Source organism: Haliotis cracherodii, unplaced genomic scaffold, assembly GCF_022045235.1.
Source record: "Haliotis cracherodii isolate W230 unplaced genomic scaffold, xgHalCrac1.p SCAF_8, whole genome shotgun sequence".
In the NCBI taxonomy this organism is placed as follows: domain Eukaryota; kingdom Metazoa; phylum Mollusca; class Gastropoda; order Lepetellida; family Haliotidae; genus Haliotis; species Haliotis cracherodii.
In genome coordinates, this window is record NW_027266341.1 from 30788559 (window position 1) to 30807822 (window position 19264).

Sequence of the window (19264 nt, forward strand, 5' to 3'; positions counted from 1 at the left end):
ATCGATTGGGCAGGATATGCTAACCTTTTGGCGAATGCCTGGTATCATCACTATTTGTTAATGATTGATAAACAAATGCTTATGATATAGTCGGAATCGTACAATCGTACCATATGCTTAGTATTTTTTCAGGTGAATCAATTTACTTGCTTTTGCATGTGTTTGTAATGGGTACCACATCTTGATAAGTATAGCTCACCTATTCACGAACACCTGGTATCATCACTATTTGATAGTGATTCATACACACATGTGTATGATCATGATATAGGCGGAGTCATGCTTTTAGCGGGAATTTCTTATGCTTTTGAAATGGGTTTGTTGCATTTAATTAAGTCCTCAATGTGTGACCTGCTACATTGTTTGAAAGGCATTACTTAGAAGCTGGCGGATGACAAAGTAGAGATAATTTAAGGATAACAACTTCTTTATTTACTGTAAAGGCGACGTTCGGTAGAGATCCGCGATAAAAGGATCTATACCGAAACGTCGCCTTTACAGTAAATAAAGAAGTTGTTATCCATAAATTATTTCTACTTTGTGTAACCTGCTATCTGTGTTTGGTAAATATAATTGACTGAAGCACTATTAAAATATCAATTAAGGTTCAAATTATCCTGATTGTATTCTTCTTTTCTCGGCAAATTGTTATCTTCATATATAGAGCGAGTGAGTTTGGTTTTACGCCCCTTTTAGCAATATTCCAGCAATATCACGGCGGGGGACACCAGAAATGGCTTCACCACATTGTACCCACGTCGGGATTCGAACCCGGGTCTTCGGCGTGACGAGCGAACGCTTTAACCACTAGGCTACCCCACCGCCCCTTATCTTCATATAAGTCTTGTGGTTAAACGCGTTGTATTGATCACGTGAGGGCATATCCTAAAAAATAAATGTCGAGGTAAACCCTAGCTACTTGTGATAAGCAGTTGTTTATTGGACTGGTAATGTAATGACATTTCTTTAAGAACGCTCTTCTCTCATGAAACACAAAAGTTAAATACTTTTGAACATTGTAACCATCATATAGTAATCTCATTAAACATTACCATATGAAGGAATACGAGAATACATCTCTTATACATCCTGTTTTATTTGTTCAACCCTTACACTTTTGTCTGCAATGTATGTTATGTAGTGTGATCTATTTACGTTTTAATGTGTTAAACAAACACGGACAGCTGTTAATAACCAATATATAAAACAAAAATCCTTCGCATGTAATACAGTGGAAGGAGTGTTTTAAAGAACTGAAATATTTATTCCAAAGTTTAAAGTTTTTATCAATATCAACTTAAATTATTTTTATGTGAATATGATACAGATGGTGGTTCAAATAATAAATATATGTTCAAAATAGGACAAAATGTTTTACTAAGCTCAAAACAAACATTGCCCTTTTATGGCATATTGGAACATGCAGCGTTCACATTGTTGTGTGCAATCTCAAGAATATTTATAATAATATTTATATAATTCCAGTCCTGTGATTCAATTTAACGTGTCGAGAGACGCAGATACGAGGCCTCAGTGAGTGAGTGAGTATGGTTGTACGCCGCTTTTAGCAATATTCCAGCAATATCATGGCGGGGGACACCAGAAATAGGCTTCACACATTGTACCCATGTCGGGAATCGAACCCGGGTCTTCGGCGTGACGAGCGAATGCTTTAACCACTAGGCTATCCGACCGCCCCTACGAGGCCTCAGTCATGAATGTACAACTCCTATTCAGGAGATTTATTTAAAACAGTTGTTTATTTCAAGCTCGCGAACGAGACAAATTCAGTGCAAAGTTTGTGATATGAGAAAGGGAAGGGGCGAATGGGTAAAAGGTATTCATCATTATAGCATGGAGATATCACGCACTGGATAACCGAGGGTGCCTGCCTCCCCGCTCTTGAGATTGACAGTACGCTATATGAATATAGGATTAAATCATTTATTCAGCATATTAAAATACGTATCTTGAAGGAAAAAAGTCCAAAGGCAATATTAGTGATGAAAAACGTTAATAACCTACTCGTATTCTGAAAACTACCGAGAGTTAATGAGCAGCGTTGTCATCACGTGTCCCTGACGTCACAGTGGAGTGTTGACATGCAGCCAATCACTGTTTCTGTATTGTATTTGGTAGATTACTTGCGTTCGCCATGGCATCTCCAGACAATGCCATCGATGAAAACGTTAACGTTTCTTTCAATGACCTTACTCATATTGTCCATATCGATATAAGCTCGTGGTTAGTCAAAATAGTCTTGACAGTAGCGAGGAAAGCGAGGAAGATCTACCCAGTGAAGACGATCCGTCCGATATCAACACGGAAAGACAATGGGACACACTCTGGTGTTAAACGCTATCCTGACATTTCTAAATAAAATGGATGTTTGACAATAAAACAAAATCGTGAGACAGTTATACTTGTGTAAAATATACCGGGTGTAGATTGACGCTTAACATTGTCAAAACATTCTTCATTGTGTTAGCCTTATTCCCAACAATTAGCATAGTGATTGAGGTAAAGCCAAATTTGTTTTCTATACAAATAAATGTTTTATGATAATTGTATTGTCTAGTGATGGCCTTGTTAAGTTGGTTTAAACAGTTGTAGTTGTATGTACTTTATTGTTCAATAGGGGGCAAAGGTGGCCCAGTCGTCTAAGCCGACGCGATTCGCTGTGCAGAGTTGCGTCCCTTGGGCACGACAGAAACCTATGATTGTGGGTTCGAATCACGGTTCGCCCCGATTATGTTTCTAGGTTTGTCAGCTCCATACCCGTGCTCGTGGATTTCACCGAAGTGGTAAACGTCTGAGACCTGCATCACTTCGGGCTTTCCTCCCACATTCAGCTGACACGCCGTGATATAACTGGAAAACTGTTAAAAGCGGCGTTAAACCAAACTCACGCACTCACTCATTGTTCAATAGAGGGATATTAGTGGCTGGCATTTAGCTTCCAACATGTACAGTGACCCAATTCATCATGTTTTTTTTGTTGCTTTTTCAATAGATCTCCTTTAATCTTGCACCAAAATATGAAACATAAGTGTATGCTGTAATTTGTTGCCAACAGGAGCTAAAGAAATGAAACACATTTTGTTTCATATTAAACTTCCGGGTAAACGAAAGTACACCCATGTTGGATGGTAGCTAAAATGCAACAAACAAGAAACGGTTCCTGCTATGATTGCGTATGAGCTATTGTTATCATGGTTGTGTTTTGAACATATTTGCAGTGTTGCGGCAACTGTCTTCAGCCTAGTAACGTTTTGAAAGCGGTTGCAATGCTTTGGTCAAATCCAATTTTCAAGTGTATGCTTTCTTTTGCCCGGCATTTTACACGTCTTTTTATTTGTGCTTTTATCTTGCCGTTTCTTATCCATAGTACGCTGCCTAAGAGATGGGTTTACTGGTTGTGTTTGGTGTGGTCCTTCTACTAAGTACACGTCTATGTGGTAAGTACACGTCTTGACGCAGTGAAACCCGTTTAGTTACGACCTCGTTAATCAGGACAACTGACTTCCGGGCGACTGTATTTAAATATGTCTATATACATGTAATTTGGCATCGCCACGTGGTCATGTGGAGATCGCCGCCGCGTCATGCCAAAATACGTTAAACTATGGAACTTGTTGTTACCCTGCCTGGTGCTCGGCATTAAGGGGAAAACTGGTCGGCTAGGAGTCTGAATACTGAGTGGGGAATTCATGTTAAACCGCGGCATGGTATCTCAGTCAGCTAGCACAATAAGATCGGTATCAGTCCGGACTAGTACAAGTAGCCACACACGTGTATCCACGCCGCTATAGGGGCGGTCGGGTAGCCTAGTGGTTAAAGAGTTCGCTCATCACGCCGAAGACCCGGGTTCGATTCCCGACATGGGTACAATGTGTGATGCCCATTTCTGGTGTCCCCCGCCGTGATAGTGCTGGAATATTGCTAAAAGGGGCGTAAAACCATACTCACTCACCCCACTATATAAGTGCAATCATCTTGAACGCGACGTTAAATTTCATTTCACCTCACGTATTTAATGTAAATGTTGTGAGTGCTCATATATGACATTGTATAGATATTGTAAAGCAATATATAAATTCACATTTGAAAAGGGTTAATATTCATTTATAAATATTTAGTCCATTTATAAAAAAAAAGTTCCATAACGTTTATCTTCAAATGGAATGTTTAGCTTTATATTCTCGCTTCCGGCTTAAATGTGATGAAGCGATGTTTGAATCTATAGACTGTTTTTTTTTTCTACACGTAGCATGCCAAGTTAGTTGACAAAATGATTAAAGATGTAGCTACGTGTCAAGGGTGCATCATTCGCTGTACAGTTGTCCATTACACGTGCCTGACGGTTGGTTTGTATCCTAGATGAGGTGAGGTGAAATGGGGTTGAACGTCGCGTCCAAGATTATTGGACTTATAAAGCGACGTGCATGCACGTGTGTGTGTGGCTGCTTGTACTAGCCCGGACTAATGCCGATTTATAGTGCTAGCCCACTGAGATATCATGCCGCAGTTTAACATGAATACCCCACTCAGACACAGTATTCTGACTCCGAGCCGACAAGTCCTTGTTTTAGCGCCTTATTGCGGAGCACCAGACAGGGTAACAACAAGTACACTCTTTTAGCGTCTTTTGGTATGGCGCCGCCAGGGATCGAACCCAGGACCTTCCGCTCTCCTGGGCGACGCTCTACCACTAGACCACGGAGGAGGTCCTTGTATCCTAGACTCGCCGTGTGTATGGATCACGTTGTCTCTGCATGATGATGATGTGATCCTTGGATTAAATAGGGTTAAAAGCACCTTTGACTGTGGGCTAGCTTCCACATACAGTTAAACACCGTTGTGTCGAACTTACGTTTGGCTCCAAGTAAAACATTTTACCTGCGTGTTCCCTTTTTATTCATCATTTTTGGTTGTGTCGAACCTCGTATAACTCGACGTAATTACATAGGTCTTCAACATAGACATAACGATGTTTGACTGTATTCTGAAAAGCAGCAATATCCATGAGGAAGTGTTCAAAGCGGCCTGAAAATCAACATATCCAACCCATTTTCCTACTGTGCGATCATTTCCACGATCAAGAAATGAAAATAAAGCATGTTTCTTGATTAACGCCGCATTCGGCAATATTCCTGCTACACAATGGCGGTTTATAAATAATTGAGTCTGGACCAGACTATCTAGTGATTGATGTGAACAACGATCCACGCATCGGGGCACGACGTCACGCAATCAACTGAGAAACCGATCCTGACAACCCGATCTATTTGTACCAGCATAGGCCGCTGGACCAATTCTCACCCGGAATTCCCACGGGGCAAAATAGAGTAAACATAACTATCATGTAACATTATCACATTATGGTTCAGTGAAAAATGACGTTGGTGTTAAACTAGCAGATGTGTCAAGACGAACACAAAACTGATGAATCCCCTGGTGGTCAGTTCTCTGTACATCAATTCACGTTCGTTTTCCATAGACCCCTAATAACTTTATACTAAGTCTGAACTTAATAACCGTCATTACCGATAGTCACTCGATGGTTAATGAAACTAGTGATGACGTTTATACAGAAGTGAGTGAGTATTGTTTTCGTCGCTTTTAGCAATATTCCAGCAATATCACCGCGGGGGACACCAGAAAGTGGCTTCACACATAGTACCCATGTGGGAATCGAACCCGGGTCTTCGACGTGAGGAGCGAACGATTTAACCACTAGGCTACCCGACCGCCCTTATACATAAGTAAGTCCATCCCTGCGTTCCTATATCTGATACTAGTGAGCGGGTTGGACGTAAGGCCGAAGCGAAGAGGGCCCAGACGTTGACCACGCTGGTGAAACCCTCGGGTATGGTGCTGACAAACCTAGGAACAGAGATTCGAACCTACATACTACAGTGCCGGGCAAAAGAAAGTATACACTCATGTTTAATGGTGGCTAAAAATGAAACAAACAAGTAATGGTGATTGGATCGAGATCTATTTTATACGGTTATCATTGTTGTGTTTTGGACCTTAAGTTTGCAGTGTTTCGGCGACTATTTTCAGCCTAGTAACGTTTTCATGACGTTTTTTATCATAATAATTTCGCCAAATCCATTTTTGTAGTGTGTGCTTTCTTTTGCCCTCTAAAGTTTACTAGAAGCACACGTTCCGAAATCATTGAGATTATACGCGTTTTAATCTACCATTACTCCATGTGCAACTTACTTACCCCATAACATGGTCTTCTAGAAGGGATGTGTCGCATTGTCGCCCTTACAAAAACAAGCAAAAATTAACCAAAGCGCGACAATGCGACAGCCCGACAATGTCCCTTCTAGGGTTCCATACTATAAGGTTTGCTTTCGTATTCTTTTCAGCTGTCCCCAACCAGTTTGGAAGAGAATTTATAGTTGTGTTTACAGAACACATCCAGGATTACAGCACCCTGGAACTGTTCTTATCAACGGAGGAACCGACGCCCGTATCTGTGACCATATCGGCTCCCCTCGAACCGGAAACTCAGGCACCTATCACGGCGACCGTGAACCAGGGGGAGAGTACTCGTGTCACTCTTTCAAAACTGATTAACCTAAAGTTTTCAGCTGTTTTCAATCGCGGTATATCAGTAGTAAGCAGTGGTGATATTTGTGTGCAGGGTTTCACCAACAGCGAGTATAGTAATTACATAAGTGTTGGTGCGTTCACTGCTTATCCAGTAAATTCTTTTGCCAAAGAATACATCGTTGTTACGTGCTGTGAAGACAACAGCTGTGAGATTGCTGTTGTGAGTTCTGTGGATCAAACAAATGTGACCGTTTATTTACAAATATCGAATAACAAGAAAGTCGCGTTCTCAGGGAATGACTTCTACGACGGTGATACCATAAACATCACACTGAACAGGTATCAGGCAGTTCAACTTCAATCAACCGGTGATCTCTCGGGATCTCGCGTTATTGCTTCAGAACCAGTCGGGGTGTTTATAGGAACCGACTTGACTCGTATTGGAAGTAGAGGGGTTGGTGACTTCTTAGGGGAACAGCTTCTGCCCAGTCACGTGATGGGCATGGACTACTTTCTCATGCCCTTCCCAGATCGTACAGTCGGGGACGTGATTAAAATTGTTGCTGAGTTTGCAAATACTAAAATAACGTTTCAAGAGGAAGATTACATCATTGCCCACGCCGGAGGTACTTTAAAGTTGATATTGCCGTCATACTCTCCATCGGCGTTGATGTCAAATAAACGGATCGTTGTGGCACAGGTGTCTCAATCATATCTTTCCAGTGAACAAAATGACACAGACCCTTCTATGATAATAATTCCTCCAAAGGAACAATGGCTTCAAAAGTACGTCTTCGCTTCCCCTCAGCTTTCCAGCGAGTTTAATCCTGTCAAGATGGCAATAGTTGCTGAATCAACGTGTAAAAACGACGTTATTTTGGATACGACGTTTCCAACGTTAACGTGGAGTGACGTTGGTGACGTCGCTGTGACTTACGTAACGCTGACCAACACTGCTCATACTCTCCGTGTCAACACTTCTTGTGGATCTGTCTGGGGGTATCTCTATGGCACCTCATACGAGAAGGCGTGGTCCATGCCAATAGGGTGGAATATGATCACACTGCCTGAGGTAGGTCTGTCCACATACATCATTTTGGGGTTAAGTCCAAAACAAATAATCTGTGACTTAAACAAACTCGCATATCAGTTACAAACTAGTTTCATGTTTTCTCAATTATTGGACCTGTTCCAGATGCACTGAAAACGTTTAATCAAAGTTTAGAACTGTTGCGTCCATAAAGTATAATTATGAAATTGTATCCCTTTCATCGACCGATTAATATTCTCCTCATCTGCAGCAAAACATTCACTTTCGATTTTACATTCACTTGACACGCGGTATGAGTTATTGGATTGACGTTGACACTGACAACTTCAGGTTTGTTGTCTAACGCCGCATCCAGCAATATTCAAGTTACATGACGGCGGTCTGTAAATAGTCGAGTCAACTAGACAATCCAGTGATTGATATCATGAGCATCTATCCACGCAATTTGGATACCATGACATGCATCAACCAAGTCAGCAAGCTTGACCACCCGATCCCGTTAGTAGCCTCTTACAAGCATGGGTTGCTGAAGACCACTTCCAACCCGAATCTTCATGGTGTAACACTAGCTTGTTATAACCAGTATGTTTTCATTTAAAGGTGGCCACTAAGCAAATATTCGAAGTGCGGCTTATTCCTAAGACGAGGCTTACATTATCGTGCTACTTGTATCGTCACTAGCTTTTTTCACACCTAACTGGTAGATACAACCCTGGAGTCGTTTGAAGTACAGGAATTCAACGGTGACGTCTTTGGGTCACGTGTTACTTCATTTCTTCCAGCCTCAGGGTATCGCGCGATAGCCTCCATTAACGAAGCTGAAACCGTCGATACGTACTTCACGGCTAGTTACAAGTTACCTTGACGTTAAAATTACTGGGTGTTTTTACAACTGGGGTTTGATCGATATAGAACTGTTTATACAGAACACTACGGTTATAACGAATTCTAATTTTAGTTCGTTATAACCGTAGTTCGTTATAAGCATATATACAGTATAACTACAGCAAATAGTCGGGACCAAAAAGTAAGTACTTTATAAGCGTGTTTGTTTTAACCGTAGTCTACTGTATTTGAAATTGAAAACTGAGGTAACTTATGGATTCAACTTCGTTGTTTTTCAAAGCTACGTAAGGGTACAGATGCTTGATGGTTATTAAGTAAGTGATCAACAACTAGCTAGGGCATTGTTAAATATCAGTATACACACAGGTTGACACAGACAAAAAAAGGGGTATAAAGGGGTGATGACATGACAAAGTGATAATGGGGATGAAACCTTGTGATTTATAGCTATACTAGTATACATTTGATCTTGTAGTCTGGTGGGTGATGTTGTGTTGTTGATGATTTTTCCTGTGGCCTGGGTGAAAGACTCTCCAAACATTCCCAGAAAAAAAGACGATTTCTTTCTGGGAGTGTTTGGAGAGTCTTTAAATTTTCTGGCTGGTTTTTCCTGAGTGTGGGAGGTATATCGTGAATGGCGCTGTTTGTTGTCTCTGTGTTCTTATTCTTGGTGTGGATTTAATGCTTGACGAGCTTGACGAGCTTGACGAGCTTGACGAGCATTGCTGGGTATCCACTGTAGCTGATGTGATCTGAATCTTGTTGGAGTGATTCTTGTCTCACAGATGTTCTGTACTATTCTGGTACGGGTGGTTGTGGTGGATACCATGGTCCTTTGGCGTGGTTGTACTTGTACACGATGTATTGGTCAATGTTGGTGAGTTTCCTATGTTTGGAGTTCTTGTGGACTTGGAAGTCTGGGAAGGACAGATGTATGCATAGCTCATTCTCCAGTATGCATTCGTCATGCGTTGGTATTCATTGATATGCTCTGGTTATGTAACTGTAACTAGATAACCATGTCCTATCCAGCTGTTGATCACTTGCTTCATAACATTTCTGGCTCTGAACTGAATCGTTCCATTGAAAGAAAATAGAAGATGAAGTCCTTGTCAACTCTGTTTTCATTGACACTAAAGCTTCTGAAATGCTGATACCTTTTAAATAAATTAACCTAGCAACTATATCAATCCCTATTCATTTGTTTGAAATTGTTTCTTGATTTACATGTTCTTTATGCTTTTTAGGCAAGGACAACAACATCTGCTAGTACACACACAACGACAGCATCTACAACACGTTTAACAACCGGTGATGTCACAGCGTCATTCTCAACTACCAACACTGCAATCACAATAGCAACTACAACGACCATATCCCCAACTAAAACGACCACAATTCTAACTACAACGACCATAATTCCACCTACAACGACAACAGTAGCTACTACTACATCTTCTACTACAACCGTTCCCCTAACAACAACATCCACTACTTCAACGCATACAACCAGTAACGTCAGTACGTCAACTTCAACTACGAGCATTGCAATCACAATTCCAACTACAACGACCCCAACCCAAACTACAACGACCATAATTCCAACTTCAACGACAACAGTAGCTACTACTACATCTTCTACTACAACCGTTCCCCTAACAACAACATCCACTACTTCCACGCATACAACCAGTGACGTCACTGCGTCAACTTCAACTACCAGTACTGCAATCACAATTCCAACTACAACGACCCCAACCCCAACTACAACGAGCACAATTCCAACTACAACGACCCCAACTACAACGGCCACAATTCCAACTACAACGACCAAAACCCCAAGTACAACGACCACAATCCCAACTACAACGACCCCAACCCCAACTACAACGACCATAATTCCAACTTCAACGACAACAGTAGCTACTACTACATCTTCTACTACAACCGTTCCCCTAACAACAACATCCACTACTTCCACGCATACAACCAGTGACGTCACTGCGTCAACTTCAACTACCAGTACTGCAATCACAATTCCAACTACAACGACCATAACTCCAACTACAACGAGCACAATTCCAACTACAACGACGCCAACTACAACGGCCACAATGCCAACTACAACGACCAAAACCCCAAGTACAACGACCACATTCCCAACTACAACGACCCCAACCCCAACTACAACGACCATAATTCCAACTTCAACGACAACAGTAGCTACTACTACATCTTCTACTACAACCGTTCCCCTAACAACAACATCCACTACTTCCACGCATACAACCAGTGACGTCACTGCGTCAACTTCAACTACCAGTACTGCAATCACAATTCCAACTACAACGACCATAACTCCAACTACAACGAGCACAATTCCAACTACAACGACGCCAACTACAACGGCCACAATGCCAACTACAACGACCAAAACCCAAAGTACAACGACCACAATCCCAACTACAACGACCCCAACCCCAACTACAACGACCACAATTCCAACTACAACGACCATAACCCCAACTACAACGACCACAATTCCACCTACAACAACCACAGTAGCTACTACCACATCTTTTACTACAACCGTTCCCCTAACAACATACACTACTTCCACGCATACAACCAGTGACGTCACTACGTCAACTTCAACTACCAGTACTGCAATCACAATTCCAACTACAACGACCATATCCCCAACTACAACGAGCAGAATTCCAACTACAACGACCATATCCCCAACTACAACGAGCACAATTCCAACTACAACGACCACAATTCCAACTACAACGGCCATAATTCCAACTACAACGACAACAGTAGCTACAACCACATCTTCCACTACAACCGTTTCCCTAACAACTACATCCACTACCTCCACACATACAACCAGTGATGTCACTACATCAACTTCAACCACTTTGACACCAACCACAACTCCTTCTCTGACTGCGACACCAACTACTACCCATACGGTCACGGCGACAACGACCACACCTGCTACTCCATCAACTACCATGCTCCCCAGTTCACCCACGAATGAAACAACCGCTACCAGCGTTACTTGGACATTACACCAAACAAATACAGCCAGCACTTCAACTGCCATCCAGACTGCAGCGTCTACGTTATCAGCTGCATCGGATGCTTCAACATCAACCACAATGACTGTACCGTCACCAGCATCAGTTCCGTCAGTGCAAGCACTGTCTTGCATCTGCATATGTAAAACAAATTTAACAAACACACAACTGTCAAGAATCTTAAATGATATCAGGAAGAAATTGTTACTCCCTAAACAATCTCTGTCCTCGACGGTACGCAAACTGACAAGTTCATCTGACTCACGACCTTCAGCAGCAGTTTTTGGTAGTCTTGGGGTGCTGCTTATCACCATCACCATCGTGGCGTTAGTGGCGCCAGACGCCATTGCCGTCTTATCATTCTTCAGTCAGAAGATGACGGCATAAATATCTCAGGTGCGTGTTTAGCTCAATGGGTTCTGTGAGTGTTCGTATCAAAGGCATTGTTATTGTGTGCTGTGCCACAGCATAATAAGCACACTATAAAACGTGCGCTTATTATGACAGTATGATCAAAGAGTAACACAAACATACCTAAATGATTTGTGGGAAACGAACACATACGTCTGATCTTTACCTGAAATTTGAACACGAGGCATTACTGGAAGAGGGATGCATATGAGTGTATCGCTCTGTAAGCCTTGCACTTGCTAACAAAAGTGTTTATATTTAACGCCGAACTGAGCAATATTGCAGCAGTGGTCTGTAAAAGCAATAAAAATAAAATAAATAAAAGTATCTGGCGTGCAGAAGGGACGCAACTCTGCACAGCGAATCACGGCGCCTTATACGACTGGGCCACCCGTGCCCACGTGAACAGTGGTATATTTTACTAAAGCATGTTTACTTCAGCTAAGCAGGCAAACAAGGCTTTTGTACCTGGCCTTTAGCTAGTAAAATGATGATGTTCAAATATCAAGTGGTAAACCTTGATACACAATTTAAAATCTTGGATTTTAAAGTTTTACCTATCTCACTATATGGTGTGTAAATATGGTGTACAGAAGTAAGAAAAATCATTGAAATTGTACATAGTAAATAGTGTATATATACTTGGAAAATAGGATACACATCCTAAAATACTCCAGTGTTATGTGAACTTGGAAGAATGGGAAGTATGAACATGATGTTGTGAGAGGTATAAATATTTGATCAAGCCGTTAAGATTGCCTTCAGTCGAGTATCCATATATTGTGTAAACATGGTGAGTTAGGTCACACAAATTGGGTTCCATTTGCAAGATATACATAGTTAAGTTATGGATTTGGTAATGTATGGTTGATGCATGATGTTGGAGACTGTAATGTGTTTACTGTAACATTTGTTCATGGTCAAACTGTATATATGAGTCACCAAGTCGAGATCTGAATAATATTTGTCATCAATTAAATCTGTAACTTAAGAAAGTTCTTACAAAGTTTACATGTTCTTCAAATGATTTTTTCAATACAAAGAAAAATAAATGTCTGATGATCACGCTTTTACTGGCTGTTTATGCAATTTCTGTGGAGAATCATAGATAATGAATATCATGTACTTTTTATAAGTTCTGTTTGTACTAACGTAAAGTCAGGATATTTGTTTTTGTATTATCATAGCCCACAAAGTATGAGATTGTATCTTTACTCACAACAAATGACCAAAGCATCTCATTCTAGCTTGCGCTTTATCTTGACAAAAATGTTTACATTTAGAAATTATCAAACCAGTGCGAATTACAATGAGTATATATTACCCGATCATCTGTAATATTAGTCTTATGGCCAGAACGAAATTAATTCTTTTCTGTATAAATAATCGAGTCTGGACCAGACAATTCAGTGATTGACTCATGGACATCGATAGACCAAAGGGATTGGGATACGATGACATGCATGAAGCAAGTCAGGGAGCCTGACCACCCGATTCCGTTAGTCGCCTCTCACGACAAGCATGGGTTGCTAAAAACCAACTGTAACTCGGATTTTTTAAGGATGGATAAAATAAGTGATAAGAAGGATAACAAGGATGCAGAGTAACTGTACACACCCGGAAGCAGCTCGGGCTTCATTTGTAAGTTGTATAAGTTTAGTCTATTTAGACGTTCAGAAAGATATGCACATGTATTTACTATTTCATAAATAATATGTACAAATGAATGCATTTTCAAAACATGGTAGAATCATCGTCGCCATGAGTTACGCCTAGTTCGTTTTTTGGTAGCGCGATGATACATACACATTTGAGAACACATAAGTGAATCAGGGATTGGAACCCACCGTTAACGGATCCTGCAGCTGGCAGGAAGGGGAGCAACTCTGACAGCAAATTATGGAAGAGAGAGTAACGATGGAGCACTTTCGTTATGTTGTCACACATTGCGTGATAACTATATTATATCTAAACAATGTTAGCGGTTAGGGATGGATTAAGGTTTTACACTGCATGAAAACCTTTCGATAATCTTAGTGCTTCGACCAAAGCGTGAATAGCTCCACGGTGTGTTAAATGTTAATCATATAGAAGATCTTAATCCAGTCTATCCGGGCGCTAGTAGTTCCAAGACAACCTTCGTTGAAAACACAAAACACTTAGTCTAGATTGATAAGACGAAATTGCTGTATTCCGTTTTATGTATTATGGAAATACATTTCCAAATACTTATATGTATACTGTTCAGATATTGGTTGGGACTTATCGCTTAGAATTTGAATAGTTTGACTTCAATACAAACTTTATGTAGATTTCTAATCCCGGTCTCGAGCTAACGGAAAGATTCTGATATCAATTAAGATACATAATTTCACGTTGGAAGCATGACCACAATGTTGTATTACAGAACTGTTCGGTATGTTGTAGGATAGTTAGCAAACTCAATTCTGTCTGCAGTGGTGTAACAAAACAAGACAAAGTTGCGATGAATAATTTACCTGCATCTCCTACTCTACATCAGAGGTGGAACCAGGGCCCACTTGCACGAAACGATCTCAGTGCTAAGACTATTGTAAGCCTATGTTAAACTATGGGAGTTAAGATCGTCTTAGCACTAAGATCGCTTTGTGCAAGCGGGCCCAGGACTTTGCAAACTGGGTGGACACTTTATCATATAAAACGTCAACGCAAGAGAACAACAAGCTTCGTCAACCAGTTTCCGCTGCATCAGATTCCATTTGAAGTGTAAGGCAAAACAGTAGTTAAATCTATATGAAAGGATCACTGATGTTGAGTGATGACTCCAGGTGTTCGCGAAAAGGGTAAACCGACCCACGTCGCGACGTGGACAAAACACATGGTAGGCCGGCATGTCACGGAGTGCAATGGAAACAGCCACCTTGACAAACAACAAGTTCCTTACTACAATACTCATTACACTACTATACCAGGATTACAGACGCGATCAAAGAGCCGCCGATTGACTAATGCACACCGTCACGTTAACCTGACTGGTACACGTACGATCAAAACAGTTCTTAAATGTGATAAATATTGTAATTTATGCATTACTCTCGTACTTAATGTATATTTTCTCATTAAAAGTAACAGTAGCATATCTATTCTTAGATCACAAAATTGGTTGCTTCAAATTCGATTGTTCAGGGTACTCTTTATGAGATTGCATGGAGTACTTTAACGTCGTTATTCATGTAGGAGTAGGACCAACGTCACGCAAGACGAAGAGGTTCACCAAGTTCAGCGTGATATATTATTATCGATATTAGGTAAAATAAGGTAAATTGTAACCCAAACCAACCACCAACGGATCCTTTTTGGAAAGGATGTAACTAAAATGCCATATTTGTATGGACAAGATACATAAGTATTCTTCTCTGATATTATTAATTATTAAAATAACATCTCACATTCACAGATGTTCAAGTTCTAGCGTAAACTACTTTTTTAAAAAGAAGTCATACGATAACTACAATTATTTTGTTTATCTAAATATATTATATACATACTTTTGTTCTAAGTAGTATCCCATTATATACAAAATATGTACGTAAATATTCTGAAGTCGTACATACATGTACTGTTGATATTAATAATAACAGAATATTTAGAATCGATAAATAAATCTTACTCGTTATCGATCCGCCAGACCTCTATTACCATGGACGCCGCGATATAACTGGAATACTGTTAAAAGCGGCGTTAAACCCAATTCACTCACCATTACAACGGGTGCACAGCCATAATGACTGGGGTCAAGTTCAGCTGATTGTCGTTCATTGAGACGGTTTGTAACGGTGACGAATGTAGTGATATATTTAGAAATCATGTCGTTAATGCAAAAGTTTTAATTACAAGTAACAGTGATGCTCTAAAATGGGTTTGGATGCAAACTATTTAATTTGCATTTCACATGTTGCTTTTCCCCAAAACACATATGACTTGTTTAACAGAAATGATACCGATGACTAATGTGATAGTTCTTGTTAAGACACATGTAAATATCAAGCTTTAAATCTGCTGAATCAAGCTGTGAAAATTAAACGAAGGGATAATTGAAAACCTGCGGTGACACCATGTGTTCGTTAACAGCAAGCATGTCCTGCCCTTACTCATTCATAATACCTTGAACACACTTGGTTCTACTTGTAATTCCACGACAACAATATTGGCTTGTTCACCTGCAAATAGTGCAAATGTTCATGTGGATCCCATAGTGATTGGGGACCCATCAATGTCAGTGGCACTGTGAATAAAAGCGGCGTAGCCCTTTCATAACCCTTTCTCTATTACATACAGTCAATTACAATTGCGACTGTGTCCTGAGCATGTGTGTATACATCACTGTCAAATAGAATAGACGAGTGTGGGAGTCCTGGTTCTAGTTCCATACTTTTTTAGTCTATGGACATTACTGGGGCAGGATACGCTGACCTTTTCACACCGAGTATCATCACTATTTGATTCATAAACACATGCTTATGAGTTTGTCAAAATCTACACTCGGCTCTGCTTTTAGTCGATAATTCTTATGATTATGGAAATGTTTTTGATGCTTTTTATTCTTAACCATTTTCAGGAATTCCATCTCCTGACATTTGAAGCAGCACATCACTTTGTTGGTATAGTTCTGTACTACTCTCCCTGGCAACGCCAGAACAGACTTGAGAATTCGAAGTAAAAGGTAGCGACTACCGAATGCATCTCCTCAACAGAAGCATCTATTTTATTAAATCACCAACTGCCACCGGTAATGCATAATCTAATAGCAATCTTAATTAATACTCAGTATTAGAATGTGTTCCATGTACATCCTCCTCGAATTGTGCCCCAGCAAGCCATGCCTGTCGTAAGAGGTGTCTTAACGGACCGGGTGGTCAGGCTCACAATATCTATCACTGGGTTGTTTGGTCCAGACTCGATTATTTACAGGCCGTTGTCATATAGCTGGAATATAGTCGGTATTGTTTTGACAACAAACAAACAAAAACGTCATGTCGTTGGTGTGGGATGTCGGTAGACGAACCTGGATTTTGAATAAGTATTCCAAGAAATTAATTGGAACAAATACATAACAGATTCACAGGAGAAGTTATATAAATATGAAACGTCCACGCCAGAATAGTCCGTCTCGTTTATGTGCCGATACAGATTTCATTAGACATAAAAGGCGTAATAGTGATGGTAAATTTTATGAATGGATCGCGGATAATCAGTGATGATAGGTCTTCGCAAAACGTAATCTTGGCGGTGTACAGCTTCGTAACACATCACCGTGAACACCTGGTGTCATCACTGTCGCTAATTTGGATTCAATATCTTCCCTTTCTCGCCACAGCGATACGAAGGTAAATACCCAAACACATTGTCGTTTTAAATTTGTGCAAGCAGCCATTGATTTACTTCTTGCTTATTGTCTAAGGCTGCTGTGGTAATATTAGGACTTCTGTGTAAATTACATTCACCTCATACAGTCGTCCGGTGGATGAGGCCAGCCCCAGTGTATCATTTGGTGGGAATATTAACCAATGTGTTATTAGTTCTTCATAATTGAATGTATTTGGAAATGACGATCACAGAAGTGCAACATCTGGTAATATCTGACCAAAGACGTTGTCCGTGTAAAACTCTTAAATACTCGAATGATTCCAAAATGTCGATGTCGATATATAAACATATCTATATACAGTTTACAGTTTGTGACTCTTTAAAATAAAACAATATCTAGCTTTGACATAAATAAAACGACGAATAAAACAGTTTGCTCGACCGCGGATGCTCACTTAGACGGTCTTTCTTCGGGAAACGGGATACGTACATGTAGTTGTATGCAAGCTCCATAATTATGCAAAGTCAAACACATTGCTTAAATGGTATGTTAAAATCTATACCTTTTATCTCTGTTATACCAGTGTCAATTAAATTAACTTCCCTGGCATCTCCTGAAGACAACACTGACAACAATAACAGTTCTGGTCCGTCCAACATAAAGCTTGTATTTATGATCAATGTAACATGAGTGATAATAGTTCAAATGTCAGTACTTAATAGCTGATTGATTAAGTCACATCCAGTGCTATTAAAGGTAAACGATTGTAAGGACACAACTCCGCGGGGGAGATTCAGTAACACGTGTTTGTCTTCAGTGGCACTATGCACGAGGAAGGCAATCGGCAGAGTTTAATATTGACATAGGCGAATATAGAAGACCTTCGCACGTGTACACGACTATTCTTAGTAAATGAATTGATAACATCAGTTTGTTGTCATGGTGCGTTTACAAATCAGCAATAACAGTTCCACATTAACACGTCGTCGACACATAGGAGTGTTACATTTAACCCCGATGTCTCAAACTGTGATGTTTCGAAGTCTGGGTTGTGCCGGACTCACATTCTGGTCCTAGCAAAGTCGAACTATATCTATCACTGTAGACCCCGGATGTGTCGAACTCAGCGTATTGAACTCTCGGTTGTCTAAAGCTCAATTCCACGAGTTAAAAATAACTTAAATCTTGATTAATCATCTGAAGCTATTTCCTTAAACAAATCTCCAGTTCTCTTTGAGTATGACTCCATCAGCCTAGACGTAAGTTTGTCAATCCATGACATTCACAAGTAAGTGCTTCTCAGAGTGAAAGAAGTTCATAATGCATCACCTCCAGAAGAAAGTGCTTCCAGGGAACTGACAATTTATGAGTAGTGGCAGATTTTCTGCTGCCTATGAAATATTCCACACATCTCCATAAACTATCGGATGTAAGTGTCTTGTTAAGTGCTGATATATTGAAAACATATTGTGCCTCGTAATGCTCCTGAGTCCTGAAATGGTGATATACACCTGTGTAAGGTAAGCACCCGCCCCTGCCGAACTTCCACGTTTCACAAAATGGCTATTTTATGTGGAAATATGTTCAGGTAAATATAAGCGACAAAACCAGGTTCAATAATCATAAAGGTACTCTGATTAAACACTCCTCCGGTACGATTCCGACTATATCATGAGCATGTGTTTATCAATCACTATCAAATAATAATGATACCAGGTGCTCGTGAAAAGAGGAGCGAGTCAAACTAGGGAATTGCAACAGACAACATGGTTGTCACTGATGCGTCACATTTGGAAATGTCCTCCACATGTATAATCAAATGTTTTGAAAGCTTTGCGGAGGCCTTGAATGTTGTAGCCCTGAATAAACAACTCTTGAGAACGAGTTGCATGATGCTCTTTGAAATCTTCGTAGAAAGAGCAAGCTCAATTGTAAACTTTAAGTCTGAAATGA

General features: G+C 40.4%; 2 protein-coding genes across 2 annotated transcripts; both read left to right on the top strand.

The window, feature by feature from the left end:
* Positions 1–5420: 5420 nt before the first annotated feature.
* LOC139450934 (uncharacterized) lies at positions 5421–10763 on the top strand. Its single transcript, XM_071232759.1, has 5 exons — positions 5421–5460; positions 6384–6563; positions 6723–7642; positions 10191–10448; positions 10491–10763. The coding sequence occupies exons 1-5, from the start codon at positions 5421–5423 to the stop codon at positions 10761–10763; spliced, it is 1671 nt and encodes a 556-aa protein (XP_071088860.1).
* Positions 10764–10881: 118 nt separating this feature from the next.
* LOC139450935 (uncharacterized) lies at positions 10882–11940 on the top strand. The gene has a single exon (XM_071232760.1). The coding sequence runs from the start codon at positions 10882–10884 to the stop codon at positions 11938–11940; it is 1059 nt and encodes a 352-aa protein (XP_071088861.1).
* The last annotated feature ends 7324 nt before the right edge of the window (positions 11941–19264 follow it).

What these genes read in the sequence shown, in the direction of transcription:
- LOC139450934 (XM_071232759.1), top strand. Translation starts at nt 5,421, where the DNA reads ATGTGTCAAGACGAACACAAAACTGATGAATCCCCTGGTG. An exon ending in AACTGATGAATCCCCTGGTG is followed by an intron (nt 5,461 to 6,383) that starts GTCAGTTCTCTG and finishes TATTCTTTTCAG; the next exon opens with CTGTCCCCAACCAGTTTGGA. An exon ending in ACAACATCCACTACTTCCAC is followed by an intron (nt 10,449 to 10,490) that starts GCATACAACCAG and finishes TTCAACTACCAG; the next exon opens with TACTGCAATCACAATTCCAA.
- LOC139450935 (XM_071232760.1), top strand. Translation starts at nt 10,882, where the DNA reads ATGCCAACTACAACGACCAAAACCCAAAGTACAACGACCACAATCCCA.